At 54.7% G+C, this 27,323-nt stretch overlaps 1 protein-coding gene across 1 annotated transcript in view; it reads left to right on the top strand.

Annotated features, from left to right (window-relative positions):
• Positions 1–27,323, top strand: part of RAB11FIP5 (RAB11 family interacting protein 5) — a 65,347-nt gene that overhangs the window by 15,250 nt on the left and 22,774 nt on the right. Inside the window, 5 exon segments of the mRNA XM_060247441.1 lie at positions 13,053–13,326; positions 13,328–13,499; positions 16,076–16,090; positions 16,093–16,433; positions 16,436–16,797. Of these exon segments, the coding sequence (XP_060103424.1) occupies positions 13,150–13,326; positions 13,328–13,499; positions 16,076–16,090; positions 16,093–16,433; positions 16,436–16,797 (1,067 nt within the window). The 5' untranslated portion in view covers positions 13,053–13,149.

Raw genomic sequence — 27,323 nt, 5'->3', positions numbered from 1 at the left:
CACTACCTTGCTCATCTTCAGCTGTGTACGGGTTTGTGAACTGGAATTGTTCTTTTAGTGTTTTCTTCCTGATACAGTGAAGTAGATGTATATTTGTTACCTTACAATAAGCTACTTATGTTTTTCAATTATATTATCAGTGTGATTACCTTGCAGCCAGGTACGCTGTACTTGGTTGACAAAATCCATCTGCGGCTGCGCTACTGTTTTTACAATCAAAGCTGTAAAAAAAAAAACAAGGTAAAGACACCAGTGGTTCTGACTCTGGGGTGACGTCGCATCACAGCGTTTTCATGGCAGACTTTTTATGGGTGGTTTGCCATTGCCTTCCTCAGCCGGGTACTCCTTTTACTGACCTTGGAAGGGTGCAGGGCTGAGTCAGCCTTGAGCTGGCTCTAGCATGCCCCATTGTAAGTCCACCAGGGAGGCAGGTGTCAACATTTGCCTCTGAGGGCTCCCTGCCTCTTTTCCAGGGGGACCTGCTGTCCTAAGAGGGAACCCCAACAAAGGAACGTTCAGCTGTGGGGAGGGATTAATCCTTCTCCCTCTGTGCTGTTTGCCCTACCTGGAGCCCCACTGAGGCCACCATATGAGACGCCTATGAGGGGCAAAGAGCCCCTGTGCAGGGCTGTTTCAGGCTGGGGAAATCATAGAATCATAGAGTTGGAAGGGATCTCTAGGGTCATCAACCCCCTGCACAATGCAGGAAACTCACAAACAAGTTCATAGGATCCTCATTGCTGTCAGATGGCCATCTAGCCTCTGTTGAAAAAGCTCCAAGGAAGGAGAGCCCACCACCTCCCGAGGAAGCCTCTTCCACTGAGGAACCGCTCTGACTGTCAGGAAGTTCTTCCTGATGTTGAGCCGGAAACTCTTTTGATTTCATTTCAACCCACTGGTTCTGGTCCGACCTTTTGGGGCCACAGAAAAAATTCCACATCCTCCTCTCTAGGACTTGAAGATGGTGATCATCATATCACCTCTCAGCCGCCTCCTCTCCAGGCTAAACATCCCCAGCTCCTTCAACCTGTCCTCATAGGTTGAAACCTCCATGCTGAGTGGGGATAGAGACCACTTCTGCTGGCGGCTTCAGAGGGCAGAAGCAGCCCGGTCTGGGTGGCCCCTCCTAGGATAGGTGCGTGTGCGTGTTCACGACGGAGGGGAGCCCTCACAGCTCTCTTGGAAGGGATTGTGGACCTGCTGTGTGTCTTGGGGGGGCATCTCTGAGCCCAGCTGGCCTTCGGGAGTACCTGGTCGCCCGGTTCCCTTGGGATGCCGCAGGGGCACGGTCTGCTTTCTCCCGGCACTGCTGCAGGTGCCCCCCCCAGCTCCTCCATCAAATTTGGACTTCAGCTCAAAGCCTGAGCATGTGAACTTGCAGGAGGCAGACAATGGGGCGGTTGTCTGGGGGCTGCTAAGCTTCCCCCAAGTAATTCTGCTTGAGCTTTGGAGGGGAAGGTTTTCAGGAATGCACGGATCTGGGGCAGCCGTGGCCAAGTGCTTAGGAGGAGAAGCCCTCGGTGAATAGAGGCAGTGTGTGTGCAGGAATGCCATGTCTGTGGCGCGCGGGATGGGGGCCAGAGGGGGGCTTGGCTGGCAGAGAGTGGCCCTCTGGGGCGGGGCTTGCCATGGGGGGCCTGGCGTTCAGGGAAGCTCCAGCTGCCTCCTTGCTAGTCTGGCAGGGTGGGGGGTGGGGTCTTATTTGGAATTGGTGGAGGAGGTTCCGTTAAGGGCTGTGGCAGTTGAGCTTCACCAAATGGAACCAGAACTCTGAGGACCCAACAGCTCCTGCTGAGGGTTGAAGTCGCCATGTCCTGGTCAGGAGAGCGGTGGCGGAGTGATGGCCGGCAGGCCAGGTGAAGGCAGAGGGGCTCACGGGAGGGGAGAGTGGTCAGCCCCGCCCCACCTCTGAAGTGGAAAGCTGGTGGGCCCGCGGGATGGGCACTGATGTCTGGCAGGAGATGAGGCATGACACCCCCCCTCCAGCTGGCTGCTCTGGACCTGGGAAAGTCTGCTGGCTCCTCTCCCCCCTCCTGAGGAGGTGCACACCTGCCCCTCCAACTCCTGCAGAGGCACTTGCCCTGTATGGGCAGTTCTTGGCATCCTCATGACCCCTCCGTAGGTGCTACTGCTGAGGCACGCCAGGCTGCCTTCTCTTGGCCCAGGCAATGGGTGGCCCCCAGTTGGATGTCATGGTGAAGTGGGCGGACTCTTATCTGGGAGAGCCGGGTTTGGTTCCCCACTCCTCCACTTGCACCTGCTGAAATGGCCTTGGGTCAGCCAGAGCTCTCTTATCTGGGAGAACCAGGTTGGATTCCCCACTCCTCCACTTGCACCTGCTGGAATGGCCTTGGGTCAGCCAGAGCTCTTTTATCTGGGAGAACCAGGTTTGATTCCCCACTCCTCCCCTTGCACCTGCTGGAATGGCATGGGGTCAGCCAGAGCTCTCCTATCTGGGAGAACCAGGTTGAATTCCCCACTCCTCCACTTGCAGCTGCTGGAATGGCCTTGGGTCAGCCAGAGCTCTCTTATCTGGGAGAACCGGGTTGGATTCCCCACTCCTCCACTTGCACCTGCTGGAATGGCCTTGGGTCAGCCAGAGCTCTCTTATCTGGGAGAACCGGGTTGGATTCCCCACTCCTCCACTTGCACCTGCTGGAATGGCCTTGGGTCAGCCAGAGCTCTCTTATCTGGGAGAACCAGGTTTGATTCCCCACTCCTCCCCTTGTACCTGCTGGAATGGTCTTGGGTCAGCCAGAGCTCTTTTATCTGGGAGAACCAGGTTTGATTCCCCACTCCTCCCCTTGCACCTGCTGGAATGGCCTGGGGTCAGCCAGAGCTCTCCTATCTGGGAGAACCAGGTTGAATTCCCCACTCCTCCACTTGCACCTGCTGGAATGGCCTTGGGTCAGCCAGAGCTCTCTTATCTGGGAGAACCGGGTTGGATTCCCCACTCCTCCACTTGCACCTGCTGGAATGGCCTTGGGTCAGCCAGAGCTCTCTTATCTGGGAGAACCAGGTTTGATTCCCCACTCCTCCCCTTGTACCTGCTGGAATGGTCTTGGGTCAGCCAGAGCTCTTTTATCTGGGAGAACCAGGTTTGATTCCCCACTCCTCCCCTTGCACCTGCTGGAATGGCCTGGGGTCAGCCAGAGCTCTCCTATCTGGGAGAACCAGGTTGAATTCCCCACTCCTCCACTTGCAGCTGCTGGAATGGCCTTGGGTCAGCCAGAGCTCTCTTATCTGGGAGAACCGGGTTGGATTCCCCACTCCTCCACTTGCACCTGCTGGAATGGCCTTGGGTCAGCCAGAGCTCTCTTATCTGGGAGAACCGGTTGAATTCCCCACTTCTCCACTTGCAGCTGCTGGAATGGCCTTGGGTCAGCCAGAGCTCTCTTATCTGGGAGAACCGGGTTGGATTCCCCAGTCCTCCTCTTGCAGCTACTGGAATGGCCTCGGATCAGCCATAGCTCTCTTATCTGGGAGAACCGGGTTTGATTCCCCACTCCTCCACTTGCAGCTGCTGGAATGGCCTTGGGTCAGCCAGAGCTCTCTTATCTGGGAGAACTGGGTTGGATTCCCCACTCCTCCACTTGCACCTTCTGGAATGTTCTTGGGTCAGCCAGAGCTCTCTTATCTGGGAGAACCGGGTTTGATTCCCCACTCCTCCACTTGCAGCTGCTGGAATGGCCTTGGGTCAGCCATAGCTCTCTTATCTGGGAGAACCGGGTTGAATTTCCCACTCCTCCACTTGCAGCTGCTGGAATGGCCTTGGGTCAGCCAGAGCTCTCTTATCTGGGAGAACCGGGTTTGATTCCCCACTCATCCACTTGCAGCTGCTGGAATGGCCTTGGGTCAGCCAGAGCTCTCTTATCTGGGAGAACCGGGTTGAATTCCCCACTCCTCCACTTGCACCTGCTGGAATGGCCTTGGGTCAGCCAGAGCTCTCTTATCTGGGAGAACCGGGTTGGATTCCCCACTCCTCCACTTGCACCTGCTAGCATGGCCTTGGGTCAGCCAGAGCTCTCTTATCTGGGAGAGCCGGGTTTGATCCACTTGCATTGCCTTGGGTCAGCCATAGCTCTGGCAGAGGTTGTTCTTGAAAGGGCAGCTGCTATGAGAGCCCTCTCAGCCCCACCCACCTCACAGGGTGTCTGTTGTGGGGGAGGAAGATAAAGGAGATTGTAGGCTGCTCTGAGATTCTGTCCTTGAATGGGCAGCTGCTGTGAGAGCTCTCTCAGCCCCTCCCACCTCACAGGTTGTCTGTTGTGGGGGAAAAAGGGAGAGGAGATTGCAGGCCGCTCTGAGACTCTGTCCTTGAAAGGGCAGCTGCTGTGATAGCTCTCTCAGCCCCACCTACCTCACAGAGTATTTGATGTGGGGGAGGAAGAATAAGGAGATTGTAAGCTGCTCTGAGACTGATTCAGAGAGAAGGCAGGGTATAAATCTGCGGTCTTCTTCCCCTGGCGGGCAGAGCCCTGGAGGAGGATCTGGCCGTGGGTGGGTTGGGGGGTGGTGCTCTGGTCCTTGTCCCCTTGTGCCTGCATTCCTTTGTGTCAGGTTGGTCCAGAGGTGGGAGCCAGGCAGACGAGAGGGGTGTGGGGGCCTGCCTGGGACTCTGGAGAGGGTCTTGGCCTCACCTGTGGCCTTGGGAGTGACTGGAAGGAGCATGAGCCCTTCCTGCCAGCCTCCCTTTGGAGACAGTGAGGGGGGCTCAGGCTTCCTCCTTCGGGTCTGGACCAGGGCTGGTGTCCAGGGTCAGGGCAGGGCAAGGCAGGGGGTGCTAGTTCTCGCCCCCTTAGGTGGGTGCTCACAGGGAGGCACGGGTGTTGTGCAGTGGGTTCACGAGTGGAGTCCTGGGGGAGTTAGAAGCTGCTGCTTGGGGGCTGCTTGTATCCTGGGAGGTCCTGGTGCGGGAGGGTGGGTGTCCTGCTTTGTGGGAGGGCAGGGCATGGGGGTGTGGTGGCTCCATTTTGGCTCAATATCAGCTGGCTTCCTAAGCGGGGGGGGGGGGGGAGGCCTAATCGTGCCTGAGATATTAGAGAACCTGGGAGAAGGTCTTCTCAGTCACAGCGTCAATGTTTTGGACCTCCCCCTTCCTCTTGCCCTCTCTGCCAGCAGCGGAGACTTTGCCTGTTTTTTAGGAAGGGACGATGGCTCAGTGGTAGGGCATCTGCTTGGAAAGCAGAAGGTCCCAGGTTCAATCCCCGGCATCTCCAACTAAAAAGGGTCCAGGCAAGTAGGCGTGAAAAACCGCAGCTGAGACCTTGGAGAGTCACTAAAGGGGAGTGATGGTGGCTCAGTGGTAGAGCATCTGCTTGGAAAGCAGAAGGTCCCAGGTTCAATTCCCGGCATCTCCAACTAAAAAGGGTCCAGGCAAATAGCCGTGAAAAACCTCAGCTTGAGACCCTGGAGAGCCGCTGCCAGTCTGAGGAGACAAGACTGACTTTGGTGGACTGAGGGGGGTCAGATTCAGTAGAAAGCAGCTTCTTATGGTCATGCGAGGGTCAGTGGCTCAGTGGTAGAGCATCTGTTTGGTAAGCAGAAGGTCCCAGGTTAAATCCCCGGCATCTCCAACTAAGAAGGGTCCAGGCAAGTAGGCGTGAAAAACCTCAGCTGGAGACCCTGGAGAGCTGCTGCCAGTCTGAGAAACCAATACTGACTTTGATGGACCCAGGGTCTGATTCAGTAGAAGGCAGCTTCATAGGTTCTGTTATTAGAGGAGGGATGGTGGCTCAGTGGTAGAGCATCCACTTGGAAAGCAGGAGGTCCCAGGTTTAATCCCCGGCATCTCCAACTAAAAAGGGTCCAGGCAAATAGCCGTGAAAAACCTCAGCTGGAGACCCTGGAGAGCCACTGCCAGTCTGAGTGGACAAGACTGACTTTGATAGCCCCAAAAGGGTCTGATTCTGTAGAAGGCAGTTTCATATGTTGTTTTCTCTGGCATTCTCTCTGGGATCCCTCCTTCCTGCCCCGTTTGGAATGGTTGGGTTCTCCCCCTCCATGTTCTCGTGTGGGTTGTGGCTTGGTTTGGGGAAGGGGCCCTGGTGGCTCTGGGGCAGAGCCCCTGCTTGGCCTGCAGAAGGTCCCAGGTCAGCTCCTCCAAGTACAGCAGGGGATGTGGGGGGGGGGGGGGGAGACCTCTGTGCCTGAGACTCCAGAAAGCCGCTGCTGGGCTGAGAGGGATTTGGGGAGGGGGGCTGGGGCGGAGTGGGTGCATCCCCAGCTAAAAGGGCTCCTGGGGTGGGGGAGGAGGCGGCCCTGGGGAGGAGCGGCTGCCAGTCGTGGGGGGGGGGGGGGGGGGTCTGGCTCCAGGTGAGGCAGCTTCAGGTGTTCCGGTGGCTTCGGCTGTTTGGTTGAAATGCTGCTGTTTGGGTTGGAATGGGTTTTGAGCAATACTCCCTCTAAGCTGGGAATCTTGTGAGCAAAAATTCTGCTTCCTGAGCTACTTCCTGCTCAACATTAGGAAGAACTTCCTGACCATTAGAGCGGCTCCTCTGTGGAACAGGCTTCCTCCTCGGGAGGTGGTGGGCTCTCCTTCCTTGGAGGTTTTTAAACAGAGGCTAGATGGCCACCTGACAGCGATGAAGATCCTGTGAATTTAGGGGGAGGTGCTTGTGAGTTTAGAGCTCAGTGGAACAGGCTTCCTCCTTGGGAGGTGGTGGGCTCTCCTTCCTTGGAGGTTTTTAAAGAGACTAGATGGCCATCTGACAGCAATGAAGATCCTGTGAATTTAGAGGGAGGGGTTTGTGAGTTTAGAGCGGTTCCTCAGTGGACGAGGCTTCCTCCTTGGGAGGTGGTGGGCTCTTCTTCCTTGGAGGCTTTGAAACAGAGGCTAGATGGCCATCTGACAGCAATGAAGATCCTGTGAATTTAGGGGGAGGTGCTTGTGAGTTTAGAGCTCAGTGGAACAGGCTTCCTCCTTGGGAGGTGGTGGGCTCTCCTTCCTTGGAGGTTTTTAAAGAGACTAGATGGCCATCTGACAGCAATGAAGATCCTGTGAATTTAGAGGGAGGGGTTTGTGAGTTTCCCGCATTGTGCAGGGGGTTGGACTAGATGGCCCTGGAGGTCTCTTACAACTCTTCTATGATTCTAACAGGCTTCCTCCTCGGGAGGTGGTGGGCTCTCCTTCCTTGGAGGTTTTTAAACAGAGGCTGGATGGCTATCTGACAGCAATGAAGATCCTGTGAATTTAGGGGGAGGTCTTTATGAGTTTCCTGCATTGTGCAGGGGGTTGGACTAGATGACCCTGGAGATCCCTTCCACGTTTCTATGTATGAAAGTTGTAAGCTACTGCTTAAATTAGCTGGCTCTGGGGCCATTTTTCCTGAGCTGAGACAAAAATGTGTGAACCAGAAGCTACAAAACTCTGAGCTAGCTCACACTAACTCAGCTTCGAGGGAACACTGGTTTGGAGACGTGTTTTTGATCTGCTTGTGGGGGGCTGGTGGCTCTGAGGAAGGCTGAGGGGGGCTACTGGAGCTGAGGCCTTCGGGGCCTGCCTGGCAGGATTCTTCAGGAAACATCCCCTCTCCTCTGTCAAGCTCAGGGTGTGTGTGTGTTGGGGGGCGGGATGCCATTTGACTGCTTTCTGTGGAAACAGTGCAGTGGAATGCAGCGGGGGGAGGGGGGGGGAGGCAGAGCCTTTGGCCTTTGCCCTGCCTGGCTGAGAGAGGCCCGGCAAGCCCTTCTGTTCAGCCCTGCCTTGTCCGGCCCGTCTGCTTCCCTGCAGGATGGTGCCCTGGGGAGCTGAGTCTGCAGAAGGCAGACTAGTATTGCCTGCTGGGGAGGGGGGTGGGGAAGCCGCTGTGTCCTTAGAAGCGGTCAGCTGCTGCTTAGCTTGCATACTCCCTGGGTGTGTGTGTGTTGGAGGTTGGGGTGGGGGGTGGGGGGAGAGCCAGTTTGGTGTAGTGGTTAAATGTTCGGACTCTTATCTGGGAGAACCGGGTTTGATTCCCCACTCCTCCACTTGCACCTGCTAGCATGGCCTTGGGTCAGCCGTAGCTCTGGCAGAGGTTGTCCTTGAAGGGGCAGCTGCTGGGAGAGCCCTCTCCAGCCCCACCCACCTCACAGGGTGTCTGTTGTGGGGGAGGAAAGTAAAGGAGATTGTGAACCGTTCTGAGACTCTTCGGAGTGGAGGGCGGGATATAAATCCAATATCTTCATCTACCTCACAGGGTGTCTGTTGTGGGGGAGGAAGGGAAAGGAGATTGTGAGCCGCTCAGACTCTTCGGAGTGGAGGGCGGGATATAAATCCAATATCTTCATCTACCTCACAGGGTGTCTGTTGTGGGGGAGGAAGGGAAAGGAGATTGTGAGCCGCTCTGAGACTCTTCGGAGTGGAGGGCGGGATATAAATCCAGTATCTTCTTCTAGTTTTGCAGAGCAGGATCTGGCTGGCTGAGGATGAGCGCTACGCAGCTCCCCCTCTCTGTGCACTTGAAATGGGGCTGTGCCAGCTGGCTTCTAGCTTGTAGGGTTTGGCGTGATGTCAGCAAATGGACTAATCCTGAAGATGGGGAGCTGTTGTCAGCCTGTCTGGAGCAGGAGAAAAGAGGCAGAGCCTGGGACTGGGAGCTCCTTCAGGGCTCGCAGGGGAGGAGCTTTCGGGAGTCACTGCAGCTGCTTCTTCAAATCTCAGGAAAGCTCCTTCCGTCCCCTGGCACCGGTGCTGTCAGTCTTTAAGGTGCTCCTGGAGTCTGGCGCTTTTCCACCAGGGCTCAGTAAAGCATGTTTGTGGGATCGTCCTTACCCCACCAGGCCCTCCCTCCCGCCATCTCAGCAGCCATGCACATCTCTCTCTTCCTTCGTTCTCTCTTTCCCCCAGCCTTGTTTTTTGGGAACTGCTGGGAGCCCTCCAGGTTGCAGAAAGGTTTCCCCAAATGGTTCAGAAAGGAAACCCTTATCGCATACCAACAATGTTTTATCCAGGGTATGTGCTTTGGTGTGCATGTCTATTTCCTCAGATACGCTGGAGTGGAAGTTAATGGTCCATACATTTAGGCAGAGGGTGAACAGCAAATTAGCATACCGCATTTGTCTCCTCTCAAACATGGAGGTAACGAACGGCAGCATCCTTTTCTTCCTCCTTCCCCACTGGGTGACTTCTTGCGGCAGGTGCAGAGAGGCAGGAGATGTGGCACCCGGGTTTGTTTCCAATGAAAACTAGCAGGAGGCTCTTCTGTAAAGCCGTCAGAAGCCCCCTGACCCAACTGTCCAGCACCCTCCCATGGGGCTGGGGAGGGTTGTGTTACCCGCTTGGCAAGTTGAACTCAGCAGTCTGTCTTCAAACCCTCACATTTTATTTATTTGATCCAAAACGGCTGGCATTAGGCCCCTCCATTTTATACTCACAACAACCCTGTGAGGTAGGCTCGGCTGAGAGAGTATGGCTGGTCCAAGGTCGCCCAGCAGGTTTCCATGGCAACAGTGGGAATTTGAACCTGGATCCTAGTCTGACGCCCTTAACCACACTGGCTCATCTGCTGTGGGGCTGTCCTGTTACTCCCAGGGCCAGGGGCTGCTGCTGCTTTTGGGGTCTGGAGCACCAGCCCTTGTCCTGCTCAGTGGCTGCTGACCCCTTCACCTGCACTGGGGAGTGGGGGGGGGGCATCAGCCTCCCGAGGGAGCCTTCGGTGCTCTGCTGCGCTGGGCTTCTGCTGCCTGGAGTGCCTGGGTCAGCCCTTGGCAGCATGGCCTGCAGTGGCCTCCTCCTTCCGCTCCTGGCACCTGGGCACTGGAGCTCTTCCTTGGCCACTGCCAGGCCAAGTGGATGCTGGCTTTTCTTTGTGGCTTCCCGCTGGGGCCTTTGCTCCCCTCACCCACTGCAGAGAGGAGAACAGGTGGGCTGTCCAAGGGGCTGTGGAGAGGCCTCCCCCCCTGGCTTCTGCCTCTGTGGTGTTCCTGGCACGAATGAGTCAGCAAAAGGGATTTTTCTGCACCTCTGCTCTGCTCAGCCTGTTGGGAGAAGCGAAGCCAGCTTTGGAAGGGTTGGGCTCGGAACTGGTTTCCCGAAGCTCTGTATTCCGCGAGGTTTTGCTGCCCCTGGTGGTGGATGGAAAGGGGTTTCCCCAAGCCCATTGGACCAGTCTGTTGAGGGACTGCGTTTGCCTAGGGTGGGCCCACAGAGGGAGACCTCACGGGGGCAGAAGGGATTCATCTTGGTGAGGCTGAGAGCTGTTTGTGCTGAAGTGGGCTGGCTCAGTCTCTCTCACCAGGACAGGGGAGACCTCTTCTGTGCCAGCCGCCTTCTGGGAGAAGGCTTGGCTGACTTCAGATGCTTCAACTGCAGAAATCCCCCCCCCCCAACCTCTCAGCAGTTTGCATGTGAGAAAAGTGCTGGGGGGAGGTCAGGATTCCTCCCTTCCTTCCTTCCTCCCTCCATCCCTCCATTTTCCTTCCTCCCTCCCCTCTGTCCCTCCCTCCATTTTCCTTCCTCCCCTCCCTCCCCTCCGTCCCTCCCTCCATTTTCCTTCCTCCCCTCCCTCCCCTCCGTCCCTCCCTCCATTTTCCTTCCTTCCTTCCTTCCTTCCTTCCTTCCTTCCTTCCTTCCTTCCTTCCTCCCTCCCTCCCTCCCTCGCACAGGAAGGAGAAATTTTTATAGGCCTCACATTGGCTAGAATCCAGTTTTACTAAGAATTGCAGTATAATAATAAAAGGAAGGTTGAGTCCTGCGGCACCTTTAAGACCAACAACGTTTAATTCTAGGTAGAAGCTTGTACCCAGATTTAAACTCTGTTGGCCTTAAAGGACTCAAACTGTGTTCTGTTGCTTTAGACCAAAATAATTTACTGGAATAATTTTAGGGTCCCTCCTGTCCTGTGTTCCAAGATCAAGCAAATAAATTCTGGGGTCTGGGTTCAGGTTTGGGGGATACCGGCTTGAAGCTCTTCATCTGCTTGGATTCAGTCTCGACTCCCAAATTAGTTGAGTTCTTACCCCTCCCTCCCCCCCCCCCCCGCCGCATCCCATGCAGATAATTTGTTGTGTTTGTTGATTCCGGGGAGTTGTTGTGTTAGTGCTTAGGAGCAAGAGAAGGCCGGCTTCCAGGGCTAGCGGCATCTATCCCAGCAGCGGCTTTGGTGAGCCGGAACTCCCTGTGACTCATGCAAGCGGATGCTGCGGTGGATGCCCCTTTGCCTTCAAGGTGCTCTGTTTGGTGTTGCTCTTGAATTTGTTGCAGAAAGCGGGGGGGGGGGGGTCTTAAAGTGGCCTTTCCAAGGGGGGCTTCATTACTTTACAGTACAGGAAGTGGATTACAAGGTGCAAGACAATGCTGGAAAAGCCGGTGTTATGTAGTGTATGTAGTACAATCCTCTTTTGTTATGAAGGTGCCCTCCTGAACTGTTCCATTCGCCTGCACTTCTAATCCCCTGATAAACATGCCCTCGGGAACACTGCTGCAGAAGGAGCAAAGTGTGTGTGTGTGTGTGTGTGTGTGTGGGGACCCTTCTTGACCTCCTCAGGCAGGCCGTTCCACAAGGTGTGGGGGTCACCACAGAGAATGCCACATGGGCAGGCCCCTCCTCTTTGGCTTGGAGGCCTTGGGTCTCTCTTGTTTTCTGGCTGGGAGCCCTGGCTGCTGGGGGCGGGGCGTGCAGCTGGTTCTGCCCCAGGGAAGGCCCAGAGGCCTCTTTGCCACTTCTTGTGCCCTGCAGGCCTGATCCTTCCAGGACAGAGCCCAGCTTGCCTGCTCTTGACTGAAGTGAAGCTGGACTCTGAAGGGTGAGGAATTGTGAGTCGTGGCACAGTCTTGTCCCCCTCAGTAACTGTGTTGAGGCTGCTGAAGGAAATGAAATTGTATGCGTCGTGTGCCTTTTGTGCGGAGAACCTCTTAGAAGGAAGGTCTCTGTACGGATTTCAGGCAGCAAATAGGGCAAAGGTCTTGGCAGTGACATCTTGCACAGGCTGTTGGAGGTGTTTTTGCAGGGAGAGGCAGGACGATGAAGTGGTTAGCGCTGGGCTGCGGAAAGACTCGGGTTCTAATCCAGACATTGCCATGAAGGTCTGCAGGCGATCTGAGCGCCCTCTCTGAGCCTCAGTTACTTCACGGGGGAGGGGTGGGCAACACGTATGTTGGAGGAGGGAGGGAAGGAAGGAAGGAAGGAGGGAGGGAAGGAAGGAAGGAAGGAAGAAAGGAAGGGAGGAGGGAGGGAAGGAAGGAAGAAAGGAAGGGAGGAGGGAGGGAAGGAAGGAAGGGAGGGAAGGAAGGAAGGAAGGAAGGGAGGAGGGAAGGAAGGAAGGAAGGAAGGAAGGAAGGAAGGAAGGAAGGAAGGAAGGAAGGAAGGAAGGAAGGAAGGGCCTCACCTGAAGTAGATCAAGGTGCTCCCAGGTGGATAAAGCATGAGGTGGGCACTCGGAGTCCCTCCATGAGTCTTGTTCTACAGTCTGGGGGAGCTCTCTGCAGGCCAGACAAAATGTGGTGATGAGCTGTGAGAACGTATCACACAGTACAGATGCTTTGTGGCGTCAGCTCGCCCACTGGCGTTGTCTGTGCATGTGCCGAATGCTTCCGCAGGCCTTCCTAGTGGAACTTGGGATTGGACTGAGGCCTGACCTGGTCCAAGTGGCAACCCTGCTGGATGGATCTGAGGTCTGGCATCATCGGTGTGTGAGTGAGGGGGCAAACCTTACCCTGAAGACCCCCCTCCTTGTCCCCGTTGTGAGCTGGCTGACTTATTCGAGCTCAAGGGAATTTGATACTGGGAGGTATTCTTCCACTGCACCGGAGGCTCAGGAGTTGATTTGGGGGTGGGGGGGAAGTGTTGTGTGTTCGATGTACTAGTTAAGTGTGCTGACTCTTACCTGGGAGAACTGGGTTTGATTCCCCACTCCTGCACATGCACCTGCTGATGTGACCTTGGGTCAGCCACAAGTTCTCACAGTTGTTCCTCTCAAGAGCAGTGTCTGTCAGAGCTCTCTCAGTTCCACCTATCTTGTGGGAAGGGGAAGGGAAAGGAGATTGGAAGCCCCTCTGAGACTCTTTCAGGCAGTGACAGGCGGGGTATAAATCCAGTCTCTTCTCTTTTCTCTTTTCTCCCCTCTGTCTCCAGATGGCACAGACTCCACTCCAAACCTGGGAAGAAGGAGAAGGAGCGCGGGGAGATCCAGGTCAGCATCGAGTTCTCCCGCCACAGTCTGACGGCCAGCATGTTTGACCTGTCTGTCAAGGACAAGCCCCGGTCGCCCTTCGGCAAGCTGAGAGACAAGATGAAAGGCCGGCGGCAGTATGATCTGGAATCGGCCTCCGCCATCGTGCCCAGCAGCAGTGGGGCCCTCGAGGAAGAGCTGGGCTTGGGGGGCAGGAAGGCCAAAGGGGGCGGGGGCCTTCTTCTTCAAGAACAAGCTGCGCAAGTCCTCTCTGACTCAGTCCAGCCTCTCCCTCGGCTCCGACAGCACCGTCTCCTCGGCCAGCAGCATGGTGGGCCTGGCTGCCCCAGAGCCAGCAGCAGCCCCCTCGCCCAGCCGGCATGCCAGCCTCCCCACTGACCGCTCCTCCGGTAAGAAGAGGCTGCCGTCTGCGTGGCCTGCTCCTCTCCTCAGAAGAGCCCTGCTGGAGTGGGCCTGGCAGCGGCCTCTTGGCCAGCCGGGTCCTCGGGAATGTCAGCATGGAGGCTGAGGCCTTCCCCCTGAGCTGGCCTCCTGGCCTTGGGATTCAGAGGCTGACTGCCTCTGCCTGTGGAGGTCCCCCTCAGTTGCCATGGCTAAGAACCCCTGAGAGACCTCCCTCTCCTCCATTATTCCCCACAACCCCTGCTGGAATGGCTTTGGGTCAGCCAGAGCTCTGGCAGAGTTGTCCTTGAAAGGGCAGCTGCTGGGAGAGCCCTCTCAGCCCCACCCCTCCTCACAGGGCGTCTGTTGTGGAGGAGACGATATAGGAGATTGTGAGCCGCTCTGAGTCTCTGATTCAGAGAGAAGGGCGGGGTATAAATCTGCAGTCTTCTTCTTCTTCTAAAGCCGTCTCTGCTTGTGGCCATCCCTGTGTCCTCTGGTGCCTCCTGGGCCAGTTTGGACGGTGGAAGCTGCAGCCAAGATAGAGAGGAGCCCAGAGGAGGAAGGCGGTGGGCCCAGAGAGGGCTTGGGGAGGGGGGAGCACTGGATTGGTGTCAAGCGCATTTCTCAATAAGCAGTCTTTTGTTTTAAATCAAAGCTCTTTTATTGTTAGGAACTCAGGAGCTATACCAAGGACACAAGCCTTGGGAATAATGATGTATACAAAGTTACACAGTTGCTGTGTAGGACATCATCAAAGGGTACCATACAGATGCATCATTGAGTCACAGGTTCAAAGGTTGCTAAACAACTATCTATTTTACCGCTAAGGAATTTAGGCTGTTGGAAACATCAGCCTTGCTGGAAGAAGATAGAGTTGTCTGTGTGAACCTGTGGGAGAGGCGACTTGAAAATAATACCAGCCAGGCTGTAGCATAAACATCCCTGGGCCAGATGGATTTATTACTTGCCCAATGGTTGCAAATAAGGGAGGAGCAGAAGAGAGCTGGTGACCTGCTCTGTGTCCTTGTCTAAAAAAAATTTAGGTTACAGAAATTAGCGTGCTTGACAATTGGCCTGCTGTCTTGGGTTCTGCCAGAGAGAGAGAGAGAGCGGGAAAGAGGAGCCTTGGAACCAGGTGCCCGGGATGCCAGTGGGGTTGCTGGCCTGAGGACCACCGGCTTCTAGCTACTCTCTCACCCCAGGCAGGGTGATGCGATTCGTGTTCTGAAGCCTCATGCAGTGGTCCTGGTGGCAGCTGTGCTTGAAGTGTTGCCATTCCTGCCTGGAGCCAAACGGGCTGGCTCCCATGGGCCGCCCAGCTCTTGGGACTCTTTCTCCTCTTCGTTTTCCTCCTCCTCCTCCTCCGTGCTAACCTGTTGAGCTGTGAGGAGGCTGGAAGCTTCATGCCTCAGCCCCGCACCCCTGTTCCAAAGAGGGGGAGGTGTGAGTACCAGAAAAGGGAGACGATGTCCTCCCTCCGCACTTGGCCTGGGGTGGGTGTGTGTTTTCCTTTCCTCTGGGTGGTCTTTGGGTGCCCAGTTGTGGCCTTTCCTGTGCCCATTCCCAGTGGCAGGAGGGGTGCCTGCTGGTACACATAGTCCAGGCACTAGCAGAGGGATGCTTGGCTACAGGCAGCGGAAGCCCTTTGTCCCAGCATGCTGGGAGAGGCACACAACGGCCACACAGAGTCCCTGGTCAGTGTTGAGACTAATCATAGTCCTTTGATTCAGGAACTGCATTCTAGATAGTAAAAACTCCAAGACAGGGTTTAATCCAGGGGTGGGGAATGTCTGGCCCGAGGGCCGTTTATGGCCCTCGCGATCACTCAGTCTGGCCCTCGCGGATTGCTGGGCTGAGCCCCGTGGCAGCCTCTACAAAAAACCCCTGGACCTAGGCATTTGCCTAGGGTGGCTGGCCAGGTGTGTGTGTGCGCGCATCCCAAATTAGGCTCTCCCCACATGACTTCAAATAGAAAAACAATTATTTGCATTATTTTTGCTGGCCTGAATCGTTCTCTCTTGGCGGAGCGCTGTTTTTTAAGTTGATGATTTTGTATGGCCCACGAATGATGTTATAAATATCCAAATGACCCTTGGCAGAAAAAAGGTTCTCCACCCCTGGTTTAATCTGACTAACTTGGATGGGTCTGGGTGTTGGGAGGCATCCTGCCTCCATTGTGCTAAAGATGAGAGCAATGCTCTCCTTCTTTTTTGTGTGTCTGTGAAAGAGAGAGAGGGAGAGCAAGAGGGAGGGAGGCCATTTCCCTGTGTTATCAGTCTCCACTCTAAGGGATAGAGGCAGGAGAGTAAACAGGAAGGAAACCCATAGTTTGCTTGTCTATCTAACTCACTCTCTGGTAACCTGGCAGTCTGGGGCTAAGAGACAGTGTCAGCTCCTCCTCTGCCAACCCCAGTTTCTGCTGCTTGCTCTCTCCCTCGTGGCCCCTCAGTTGGTGCCCAGTTTTCTGACCTCAGGGTCCATCTTGGTGGGGTGAGCGGGGAGTAGGCTGGCCTGGGGGGGGCAGGGCTGGTATGGAGTGGGGAGGGGCGCTTTCATTGGCTGTTCCCTGCTTCCCTTCCAGTGAGAGACTTCCTGCCTTCCCCAAGCTGACCCACAAGAGGGCATTCAGCGATGAGGTTTCCCAGATCAACCCCTTGCCGGCGTCCCGTTCGGTCCAGAGCTTGAAGCTGCAAAGCGAGCCCATCTCCCGCTCCTCCCTCTGCATCAACGGGAGCCACATTTACTGTGAGGAGCCCTCCCCCAGACCTGCCGCCTGCCCCTCCTCTGCAGCCACCACCCCTCTGAGCAGGCCCAAGAAGCCACCGACGGCGGCGGCAGCAGAGAGCTTCAGCACTGGACCTCCTGCCCCCGAAGCGGAGCTCCCCCCCTGGCCCAGCAGCAGCAGCAGCTTCCAGAGGCCCCCCCAGAAAGACCCCCCCTCGCCTTCATTCCCTCCCCGCCCATCCTGGCTGCTCAGGAAGAAGACAAGCTCTCTGTCAAGACGCTGGCCCTCTACAAGCACCGCAGCAGAGCCAAGATGGAGGAGGGGGCGCACGCGGAGGGCAAGCCTGTCCAGATCGCCATGCCCATGGTCTTCTCGGCCGATGCGGGGAGGGGGAGGCCCCCGGAGGAAGCCCAGAAGGAAGAGAAGAGAGCCAAGGCTGGCTTCTTCCGCCGGGGCGGCACCAAAGAGGATGCTGGGAAGAGTCGTGCGGCTGGGAGCGTGGGAGGGCCGGAGGGGGAAAAGAGCGGCAGCTGGTTCAGCATGAGGGATTCCCAGGACCCTGCCAGAGGCCCAGGTGAGTGGCCAGGAGGGGGACTGGCCTCGGGGGGCCAGTGGAACACCAGCCGTCTCCAGGTGGGGGCCAGATTCTGCTTGCTGCAGGGTCCACTCTTGAGGCCTTGGCAGGATCATGTGCCAGCCGTGTGTGTGTGCGCATGGGGCTGCTGTGCCAAGGCCTGCCTCAGTTGGTGTGGTGTGGAGGGTGAGTGTTGGAGCCCAAGAAGGGAGCGGGGTGGCCTGCTGAAGCCAGCCCAGGAGGAGGAGAAGAAGCCGGGCAGGAAGGAAGCAGGTGGAAGCCGGGGTGGGTGGGTTGGGGGTGTCATCAGAGGGCTGTTCTGCTTGTGGGGGGCTACAGAATGACCAAAGACTGCAGTGGGGGGACCTGTTGGTGGGGGGAGGCTGGAGGGCGCAGGGAGGACCTGAGCTATGCTGTGGATCCGGCAGCCCAGCTGAAGACGTCAGGCTGAACCTTTGCCTCCCCCCAACAACAGAACCCCCTTTTCCTCCCTGCTTGGTTTGTGCAAGCAGCCATTTGTATATTCGGAGGGGGGAAGGGCATGCAAGGAGGCGGTCTCCCCCCAGCAGGTTCCTGCCATAAGGTTTTTGAGCATCACCTGGAGAAGAGGGCTTCCGGCTTTCCCATTGCCCTGGGCCTGAACAGAGCTTCTGGCCCATGTGGCCATTGCTGATTGCATGGTTCTGTGTTGCTTTCCCGTTGCCAGTTGTTGTGTCCCTTGGAAACCCTGTCCATGGTTGGGCATCATCCCCACAAAGCACCACAGCTGTTCCCTGTGGCCATGTCAGGGGAGGCAGGTAAACCTTACACCTCCCTTCCACACTGTCCACTTTTTAAGCAAGAGACATTTACATTTATCCCCTTTCAAGGCCACGCAAAGAGATGGGTGCCCGGAGAGTTTCACAGCATGGGGTCTGGGCAGTGGCGGGCAGTTGCCCCTCGGCAGTGGGCTGTGCTGGGCCTTTCTGGCTGTGTGCAGTTGAGGTCTCGCTGCTGTGGGTGAATGTGGGAAAGTGACGTGACAAAGGGACACCCATTTGAATGGCTGCAAATGGGAGCTGTCAGGCTGTGAGTGCAAATGCCTTTAAAAATCAACGCGGGGGGGGGCAGTGAGAGTGGCCAGCAGGGGCTTCCTGCAGGGAGTTTCCTCCAGGCACTGTGGGGTGCAGGGGGAGCCCAGAAAGTCCCCCGAGTGTCCTTGGGCCTGTCCGGCTCTCTCAGCCTAGCCCGCCTTGCAGGCTGATGGTGAGCGATGAATGGGAGGTGTGGGGGCAGAAGGAGAGCAGAGACCCCCTCCCTGCTCTGAGCTCTTGGGAGGGAGGAGGGGCTAAAGAATATGGTCATTTAGGCTGGGAGGCCTCGGGGCGGGCGGAGGAGAAATCCTGGGGGGAAACTTCCCTTCCTGGTGTCTCTTGACCGTGACTTAAGGGCCGAATTCCACGGGGCCATCCCTGCACCATGCCCACCGCAAGGCACCTGTTGTCTCTTCCACAACTCGACCAGCTCCTGCCTAGATTGGGGGAGGGTTCTGTCTGTACTCGCAAAAGCCAGAGACATGTTCTGTGTTGAAGAGCAGTGGATTGTGGGAGGCTGGAGGCGGGGGGGGGGGCGGTCTGTGGAGGGACGGAGGGGGACTGAACCACCCAAGGGCCAGGCTGCTTGAAGGTCAGTGTGGAGCCCCCAGCCGTGAGGGCAGGCAACCCCTTGGCAGCCCTTCTGAAGGTGCTCAGCCAAATCAGGCCCTTGGAGGGCTCCCATCAGGCCCCCGAACAACTGGCTGTCGACTGCTTCCTTTTCCCTTTCTCTTGTTTCCTTCGCATCACAGCTTGCTCAATGGCACAGGAGCTTCAGAGCAAAGCCTCTATTTTCTCCATTGGCTGAGGCTCCTCCCTTATATAAAACCCCCTTTAATTGCATTTGTGTCCTTTGTACAATGTATACCTGTTCTACCTGACCTTAAAGAGGTACACGCATGGCTTGGCTCACCATGGCCTGGACCGACAAGGTCTCGTTTATGTCAGCTCCGGCCCTCATAAGTGAGTTCGACACCCCTGTGTAGAAGATCAGCCTCATGGAGAAGGCAGGAGAGCTGGCTGCAGTCCTTCGGGCCCAGTGAGGGCCTCCGCTCCATGGCTGCGGCACCATTTGCTGTTGGCAGAGGCTCCTTTTCAAGCTGCCCTGGACTGACTCAGACCTTCTCGTGACTCAAGGTCAACCTTGTCTCCTCAGCCTGGCAGCAGCTCTCCAGGGTCGCAGAAATCTTTCCCTTCACCTCCTGCCTAATCCTTTTAACTGGAGCTGCTGCTGGGGATTGAACCTGGGACCTCCTGCATGTCAAGCTGATGCTCTACTGCTGAGCTACGTCTCCTCCTCAGCCTGTGAAGGGCTTTTGAAGCAGAGACTCAGCCCCTCAAATTCAGCCCAGAGGTAGCTGTGGAGCCGGTATATTTGTGTCCTGGGATAGACGCAGTTACTGTCCATGGGGTTTTCTAGGCAAGGATACTGGAGTGGGTTGTCATTTCCTTCTCCAGTAGATCACATTTTGTCTGGGTTCTCAGCTGTGGTCTGTCCATCTTGGGCGGCCCTGCATGGCATAGCCCACAGCCTCACTGAAAAGCGCAAGCCTTCTCGCCACGTCAAGGCAGCAATCTACGGCTGTGAGAGCTGGACCATAAGGAAGGCCGAGCACAGAAGAATAGATGCTTTTGAGCTGTGGTGCTGGAGAAGACTCGAGAGTCCCTTGGACTGCAAGAAGATCCAATCAGTCAGTGCTAAGGGAAATCAACCCAGACTGTTCCCTGGAAGGTCAGATGCTGAAGCTGCAGCTCAAATACTTTGGCCACCAAATGAGAAGGGAGCACTCCCTGGAGAAGAATCTTGAGAGTCCCTTGAACTGCAAGAAGATCCAATCAGTCAGTCCTAAGGGAAATCAACCCAGACTGTTCCCTGGAAGATCAGATGCTGAAGCTCAAATACTTTGCCCACCAAATGAGAAGGGAGCACTCCCTGGAGAAGAATCGAGAGTCCCTTGGACTGCAAGAAGATCCAATCAGTCAGTCCTAAGGGAAATCAACCCAGACTGTTCCCTGGAAGGTCAGATGCTGAAGCTCAAATACTTTGGCCACCAAATGAGAAGGGAGCACTCCCTGGAGAAGAATCTTGAGAGTCCCTTGGACTGCAAGAAGATCCAGTCAGTCAGTCCTAAGGGAAATCAACCCAGACTGTTCCCTGGAAGGTCAGATGCTGAAGCTCAAATACTTTGGCCACCCAATGAGAAGGGAGCACTCCCTGAAGGGAGCACTCCCTTGATGCTGGGAATGACAGAAGGCAAAAGAAGAAGGGGACGGCAAAAGATGAGACGGCTGGACAGCGTTACTGATGAAACTAGCACAAATTTGAGCAGACTTTGGAGGATGGTGGAAGACAGGAGGGCCTGGCATGGCTTGGTCCAGGGGGTCACAAAGAGTCGGACTCGACTGTGCAACTGAACAACAACAAATAGATGCAGTTGTCGGTCTCTGTGAAGGAACAGGCTGCAGTGGGTTTGAGCCAAAACCAGAGGTTGTGAAGGGCCTTCAAGGCAGCCTCCTGTAGGGAGGGTCTTCTTGCAGGAGTCCAACGTGGAGATGATGGAAACATGGATCGGTGCAGCCAGATCAGCAGAGTCCAGAAGGTGGCATCATTGACAAACCTGATGCTGAGGAAAGAAAAGCATCTCTTTGAAGAGAGGTGACAGCCTTTTTTCTAAAGGAGGCCGGGCATACAGCCTCAGGGCATCCCCTCACCTTGTTCTGGATCCAGATTCACCCACTTAACCGGAGCACAGAAGCGCTGCTCAAATCAGCCACTTCTGGTGTCTTCGTAAATGACAGGTATGGTGTCCACATAAGGATGGCAGCTGCCTTGAGTCAAAAGCTGCGGGTGATCCTCAACCAAGCGGAAGGGCTGGCCAGCGGAGGGGAAAAGCAGAACCTTGTGGAGGGACCCATTTCAGGCCGCGTGTTGACGACCCTCCTTCCCTACTGGAGAAACTCTGCATCTTGATTGGACGAGGAGGACCAAAACCATGGAAGACCACTCCCTAAAATAATCCCAGCATCTTTCCCCAAACACTCTCAACATGACAGAGTCCTTTACTGTGTCAAAAGTTGCAGAAAGGATCGGTGCAGTCATTTTTATCCAGTTGCAAACAAGATCATTGACCAGAGGGAGACAAGGCTGTCTCTAGCCTAAACCCAGGCCCCAAGTCCAACCAAAATGGGTCAAGGGCAGAAGCGTCCAATGTTCCCCCGAAGCTGCGGAGTCTTGTGAACAAACATTCTACTTTGTGAGCTATTGGCATTAAAGTTGTGAGCTCTGCTGCATAACTTAGTTTGCTCCGGGGCCAGTTTTCCTGAGCTAAGACAAAAATGTATGAGCCAGAGGCTAAAAAACTGTGAGCTAGCTCACACTAACTCAGCTTAGAGGGAGCACTGGATGCGTCCCTTGGGTGTGACTGCTTTGCGGCCGCCCACCCAGTCCTTGTGAGGAAGGGAGAACAGAAAGGTCCTGATAATTGGATGGATCATCTGTAAACTATCTGTCAGCAAATGTCCCTTTCAGTAAAGAAGGAAAACGTATTTCTACAGGAAAAGTGGTGTTAAGAAGCCCTCCTGGTGAGCTTTATTCCTTGACAAAGATCTGGGTCTCCTGCAGTAGCCTTCGTCAGAAGAAGAGCCCTGCTGGATGAAATTAGACCCTAAGCAGCTAAACTCTCCTCGAGAGGAGACCCCCCTGTTGTGGACGGAGCAAGAGCTCCCACAGGGACTCCTGCAGCTTCCGTAGTGGCTGAAGGTGCTCAGAAGGGCGGCATGGATTCTCCTGCTTCCTGGTGTTACCGACCACGAGTGGGTTGCTCGGAGGAAATATCCCTGCCCTTTCCAGGGCAAGGTGAAGGGGCTCTTGGCTGAATTGGTCCCCAGCCATGGCTTTGGAGGGACGTTTCTGGAGTGACCACAAGCCACGGGATCTTAATCAATTCCGTGGGGCGTGCAAAACCGCCCTCTTCCAACTAGCCTTCTAAGCTGGAACCTGGCATAAGCATCGCGCCATCTTTAACACAACTGAGATAGTAGCACCACTAAATTATATTGTTTTAGACTGCTTTTAGATTATTTAATGTTTAATTGTGAATTGTATTTAACTGTATTATCCTGTTGTTATTGTTATAACATGGCTTATGCCATGTCCTGTAAGCCGCCCTGAGCCTGCCTCGGCGGGGAGGGCAGGGTATAAATAAAAATGTATTATTATTATTATTATTATTGTGTGGGCTCCAGAAGAAGCTGAGTTTGAGGGGGGGGCGGGTAGCCTGGCAGATCCAGGGCTGATGAGGTTTTAGCCCTATGATCTGCCCTCTGGAGCATCCCCAGAAGCATGCATGGCAGAGTACAGAACTTCTCTTTGTGGCCAGTGCAGTAGACCAAATGGGCCTTTGGAGACCTGGGTTCAGATCTCCAGCAAGACGGGCATCCCTTGGGCCAGGAACTCTCAGAAGACCTTGGGAGGCTGAACGAAGCGACCTCTGGGGCGTATATGGAAGGAGACGGTCCCGTAGGTATGTCGGTCCCAGGCCGCGTAAGGCTTTAAAAGTCAAAACGAACACCTTGAAACGGATCTGGTACTCTATAGGCAGCCAGTGCAGGCTGCGGAGCATTGGGCCAGCAAATGAGTTCCTGCTGGGCTGTTGATGGGTTTTATGTTGTCAGCCACCTTGAGCCCTACTTGTGAGAAAGGGTGGGGTAGACATAAAACAAATTTAAAAAGTGTGACTCCTGGGAGAAATTAAATCTCTTTATTGTCTGATGTCTCGGTGGAAGCAAAGATGGACTTGGCTTTGCCTGGCTGAACGAAAATCAAGAGACAATTGGTGGCGCAGGAGAATTAATTTTAATGTGCAGCAGCAGTGCTTGAGCAAAAATGTGGCTTCCCCTGAAGGAGCGCATGCGAAATCGCAGGGGCCATAGAATCCTGGAATCCTAGAGTTGGAAGGGACCTCCAGGGTCATCTAGTCCAACCCCCTGCACAAGGCAGGAAACTCACAAGCCCCTCCCCCTAAATTCACAAGATCTTCATTGCTGTCAGATGGCCATCCAGCCTCTGTTTAAAAACCTCCAAGGAAGGAGAGCCCACCACCTCCCGAGGAAGCTCATTCTACTGAGGAACCACTCTAACCATAGAATCCTAGAGTTGGAAGGGACCTCCAGGGTCATCTAGTCCAACCCCCTGCACAATGCAGGAAACTCACAAACCCCTCCCCCTAAATTCACAGGATCTTCATTGCTGTCAGATGGCCATCTAGCCTCTGCTTCAAAACCTCCAAGGAAGGAGAGCCCACCACCTCCCGAGGAAGCTCATTCTACTGAGGAACCACTCTAACCATAGAATCCTAGAGTTGGAAGGGACCTCCAGGGTCATCTAGTCCAACCCCCTGCACAATGCAGGAAACTCACAAATCCCTCCCCCTAAATTCACAGGATCTTCATTGCTGTCAGGTGGCCATCTTGCCTCTGTTTCAAAACCTCCAAGGAAGGAGAGCCCACCACCTCCCGAGGAGGAAGCCTGTTCCACGGAGGAATCGCTTTAACAGTCAGGAAGTTCTTCCTAATGTTGATCCGGAAACTCTTTTGATTTAAGAGTGGTCTCAGAGTGAAGGGACATTAGTTCTTTTGCTGTCCCAGTTGCCTCCACCGGTTCTTTGCTCCAGGCTTGGTCTGGTTCTCTTTTTCTTTCCTTGCTGCTTGCCTGGCTGAAAGAAGTTCCTGGAGCATTCTGATAAGGGGACCGGACCTCAGATAACCCCTGTGGGCAAACTCCTTGCAGCAGTATAGAGACGGGGTCACTGCCCTGTGCCTTCTCCCGCCCTCCAGCAGGAACCCAGCTTCGGTTGTAACTGAGTGAGCAGGGCAGTGTCTTGAGGGATGTTTCTGGGAATCTTGCACTGAATTGGACGGAACAAAGTTCAAGCCCAGTCAGGCACCTTTAAGACCAGCAAAGTTTTATTCCAGGCATGAGCTTTTGTGGGCACTCCCACTCCTTCAGATACGGTGAAACGAAATTTCCTCAACCATTAAACATAGAACGAGAGGGGGGGTGAGTTCTTGCCAGGGAGGGCAAATTAGAGTCAGGAGAGAAGGAAAGGAAATGGAAATTACCAGTCTGTACGTATAGGTGGAGGGTGAGCAGCAAATTATCATATGGCTTAATTAGGCGTGGTTTTGTAGAAAAATAGGTGGTGGAGCTCATTAGCATAACTCATTAGCTATATGTCACCATCACCCCACCAAAAGCAACCCAACGCAAGAAAGGAGAGCCCTGGGTGAGTGAGGCCTGCTCAGGTAGGCTAGAGATCCAGCCAGCCCAAGCAGGCCTAGCTCACCTGGGGCTCTCCTTGGCCACCCCCCTCCACAGTCAAGAGGCCAGCAAGCCACCCACCACCCAAAACCACATAAGTGGAGAAAGGGTGATGTGGGCTTCTCAGGGGTTAATGAGGGTGCTGCTGAGGGTGTGGCAAAGCCCCTGGTGGCTGGTTGGCTGCCTGCTCTCCTCATCCAGGGATTGTTATGCAGCTGCACCTGCTAGTCAATGGACAAGGTAGGTAGGTGGGGAGGAGGAGGGGGAACCCTCAGAAAGGTTCAGGAGCTGCTCTCCTGTGAGCTCCTGCTGAATCTGAGCCCTGGGCGTAGTGAAGATATTTAACAGATTCAAGGATCAGGCAGGAATAACAAGTTTGGTTTATATGGTTGTTCTCATTTGTTTGGATTTAATTCTGGGGGAGAACATCATGGAGGAAAGGAATATGTCAACATTGGAGACTGATGTATCCTTAACTGTGGGATGCTGAGAGAACTGAATTGATTCCTTCCGTCCTTATAAGTACCTTTGAAGATTGAACCTTTTTGGGAAGTGTAAGAACGTGAAGCACTGGATCGGTTGGAAGTGCCGTGTCATGTATTGAAGCTTGGGAAAAGCCCTTTGGGTGAAAACGAGGTTCCAAAGTCCTGGGAGAGCCCGTTCCGCTTGTAAAAGGATTAAAATATCACTGCACATCAAAGAATCTCTCGGACTGCAGTTTCTTATTCTCCTTGTGCCCTGAGGTCCGTCCTTTCAGTATCTGCACTACAGGGGGAGTGGACACTCAACCTAAAAAAGAAAGAAAAATGAACTTACCTTTTGAACTGTTCGGTTTTGAGAATTGATTGTTCCCCTTCCTGTTTAAATGTAATATTTTGTTCTGTCCTTTATAAGTGTATGCTGTGTTATGCACTATTAAGGAATTTAAGGTAATTTTCTTTGTTATTGGTAGTTATTTGTTAATAGTATTGCTTGGACTTGTTACACAGAAACATTGCTTCTCTTGCCTACCGTCTCCTTTTGGTTGCCGTAGCACTTTGCCTGGAGCCTGCCAAATGTTTTAGGAAATGGGAGGGGTCATGTGGGGCTTTTCCCAGATTGGCCTTTGGAGGACTGATGGGGGCTGTGCAGGGTGTTGTCGCCCCCCCCCCAAAAAAAAAGTTAGTGCAGCAGCAGGAGGGGCCACCCCGAGGATCTTCCCCACATGACTGAAGCAGATGAGCTTTGCCATGGGGTGTGTGTGTGTGTAAAGTATGCTTCTAAGGAATATGTTCATTGCCTGGAATGTTGAAGAATTATGCCTGAGTTCCATCCCTGTGGCGCAGTGTTAAAGCTGTAGTTCTGCAGTCCTAAGCTCTGCTCACAACCTGAGTTTGATCCCTGGTGGAAGTTGGGTTTTCAGGTAGCCGGCTTGAGGTTGACTCAGCCTTCCATCCTTCCAAGGTTGGTAAAATGAGTCCCCAGCTTGCTGGGGGGAAAGTGTAGATGACTGGGGAAAGCAATGGCAAACCACTCTGTAAAAAGTCTGCTGTGAAAATGTTGTGAAAGCAACGTCACCCCTGAGTCGGAAACGACTGGTGCTCGCACAGGGGACCTTGCCTTTCCTCCATCCCTGCCACTGTGCTATGTGGGCATCTCCATCTTCAAGCACCTGAAGGGCTGTCATATAGAGGGTGGTGTGGAATTATTTTCTGTGGCCTCAGAAGGTTGGACCAGAACCAACAGGTTGAAATTAAATCAAAAGAGTTTCCAGCTCAACATTAGGGAGAACTTCCTGACTGTTAGAGCGATTCCTCAGTGGAAGAGGCTTCCTTGGGAGGTGGTGGGCTCTCCCTCCTTGGAGGTTTTTAAGCAGAGGCTAGATGGCCATCTGACAGCAATGAAGATCCTGTGAATTTAGAGGGGAGGTGTTTGTGAGTTTCCCGCATTGTGCAGGGGGTTGGACTAGATGACCCTAGAGGTCCCTTCCAACTCTAGGATTCTATTAGAAAGAACATCCTGACTGTTAGAGTGATTCCTCAGTGGAACAGGCTTCCTCCTCGGGAGGTGGTGGGCTCTCCTTCCTTGGAGGTTTTTCAACAGAGGCTAGATGGCCACCTGACAGCAATGAAGATCCTGTGAATTTAGGGGGAGATGTTTGTGAGTTTCCTGCATTGTGCAGGGGGTTGGACTAGATGACCCTGGAGGTCCCTTCCAACTCTAGGATTCTATGGTTAGAGTGGTTCCTCAGTAGAATGAGCTTCCTCGGGAGGTGGTGGGCTCTCCTTCCTTGGAGGTTTTGAAGCAGAGGCTAGATGGCCATCAGACAGCAATGAACTTGGGGGGGGGGAGGGGTTTGTGAGTTTCCTGCGTTGTGCAGGAGGTTGGACTAGATGACCCTGGAGGTCCCTTCCAACTCTGGTTCTATGATCTCCTCCTGTTGCAGCCCTTTGAGGAATTCCAGAAGTGCCCCTTGGCTCAGAAGGGCTGGGTGGGACCTCTGGTCTAGAACCCGGGCCCTGGCGGGGAGGGAGCCTGTTGGGTCCGTGATGCCCACCTTGGGGCAAGGAATCTCCCATGGATGGGAGGCGGGCACCTCAGCAAGGGATTTGGGCTCCTGGGCCGAAGCGCAGAATAAGTAGGGGGAGCCAAGACAGTGGCAGGACCAGGCAGGGAGGGAGGCCGACCGGTTCAGGAGCAGCAGTGTGGCAGCCAGTGGCATGCGAAGTCCTTCACGGCCGGGGGCCCCCAGATCTGTCTCCCCTTATGCTCTGCCATCCAGGCAGGGCCTTCTGCAGGGGCTAACCCACAAAGGGGGAGGGGGGTAAAGGCAGCAACACGCGCTAGATGAGCCTTCTCTGTCATGGCCCCACCTTGTGTGCCAAACTGGATTATTTCAGAGGGCTTTTGTAGGCATGCAGTAGGGCAGCCCCATACAAAAGGTGTCACAAAGTCATTATTGGGGACTGTGCTCTGCATCCTTTGCAGTGGGTTGGACCCTGCTCTGTAAGTTTGCCTCGTTCAGTGTGTCCAGTTGACACTCCTGCTTGGCTTCAGTTCTGCTGGGGTGAGGATCAGGGTGTGAGCGACTTCAGGACCGTTCAAGCCCCCTGTTGTCAGGGGAACCAGCGAAGATGACCAGGGTGGGGTCAAGGGAGG

Source organism: Heteronotia binoei, chromosome 9 (genome assembly GCF_032191835.1).
Source record: "Heteronotia binoei isolate CCM8104 ecotype False Entrance Well chromosome 9, APGP_CSIRO_Hbin_v1, whole genome shotgun sequence".
Classification (NCBI taxonomy): Eukaryota; Metazoa; Chordata; class Lepidosauria; order Squamata; family Gekkonidae; genus Heteronotia; species Heteronotia binoei.
The sequence above is the reverse complement of the archived record's forward strand: the minus strand, read 5'-3'. Positions and strand labels throughout refer to the sequence as shown.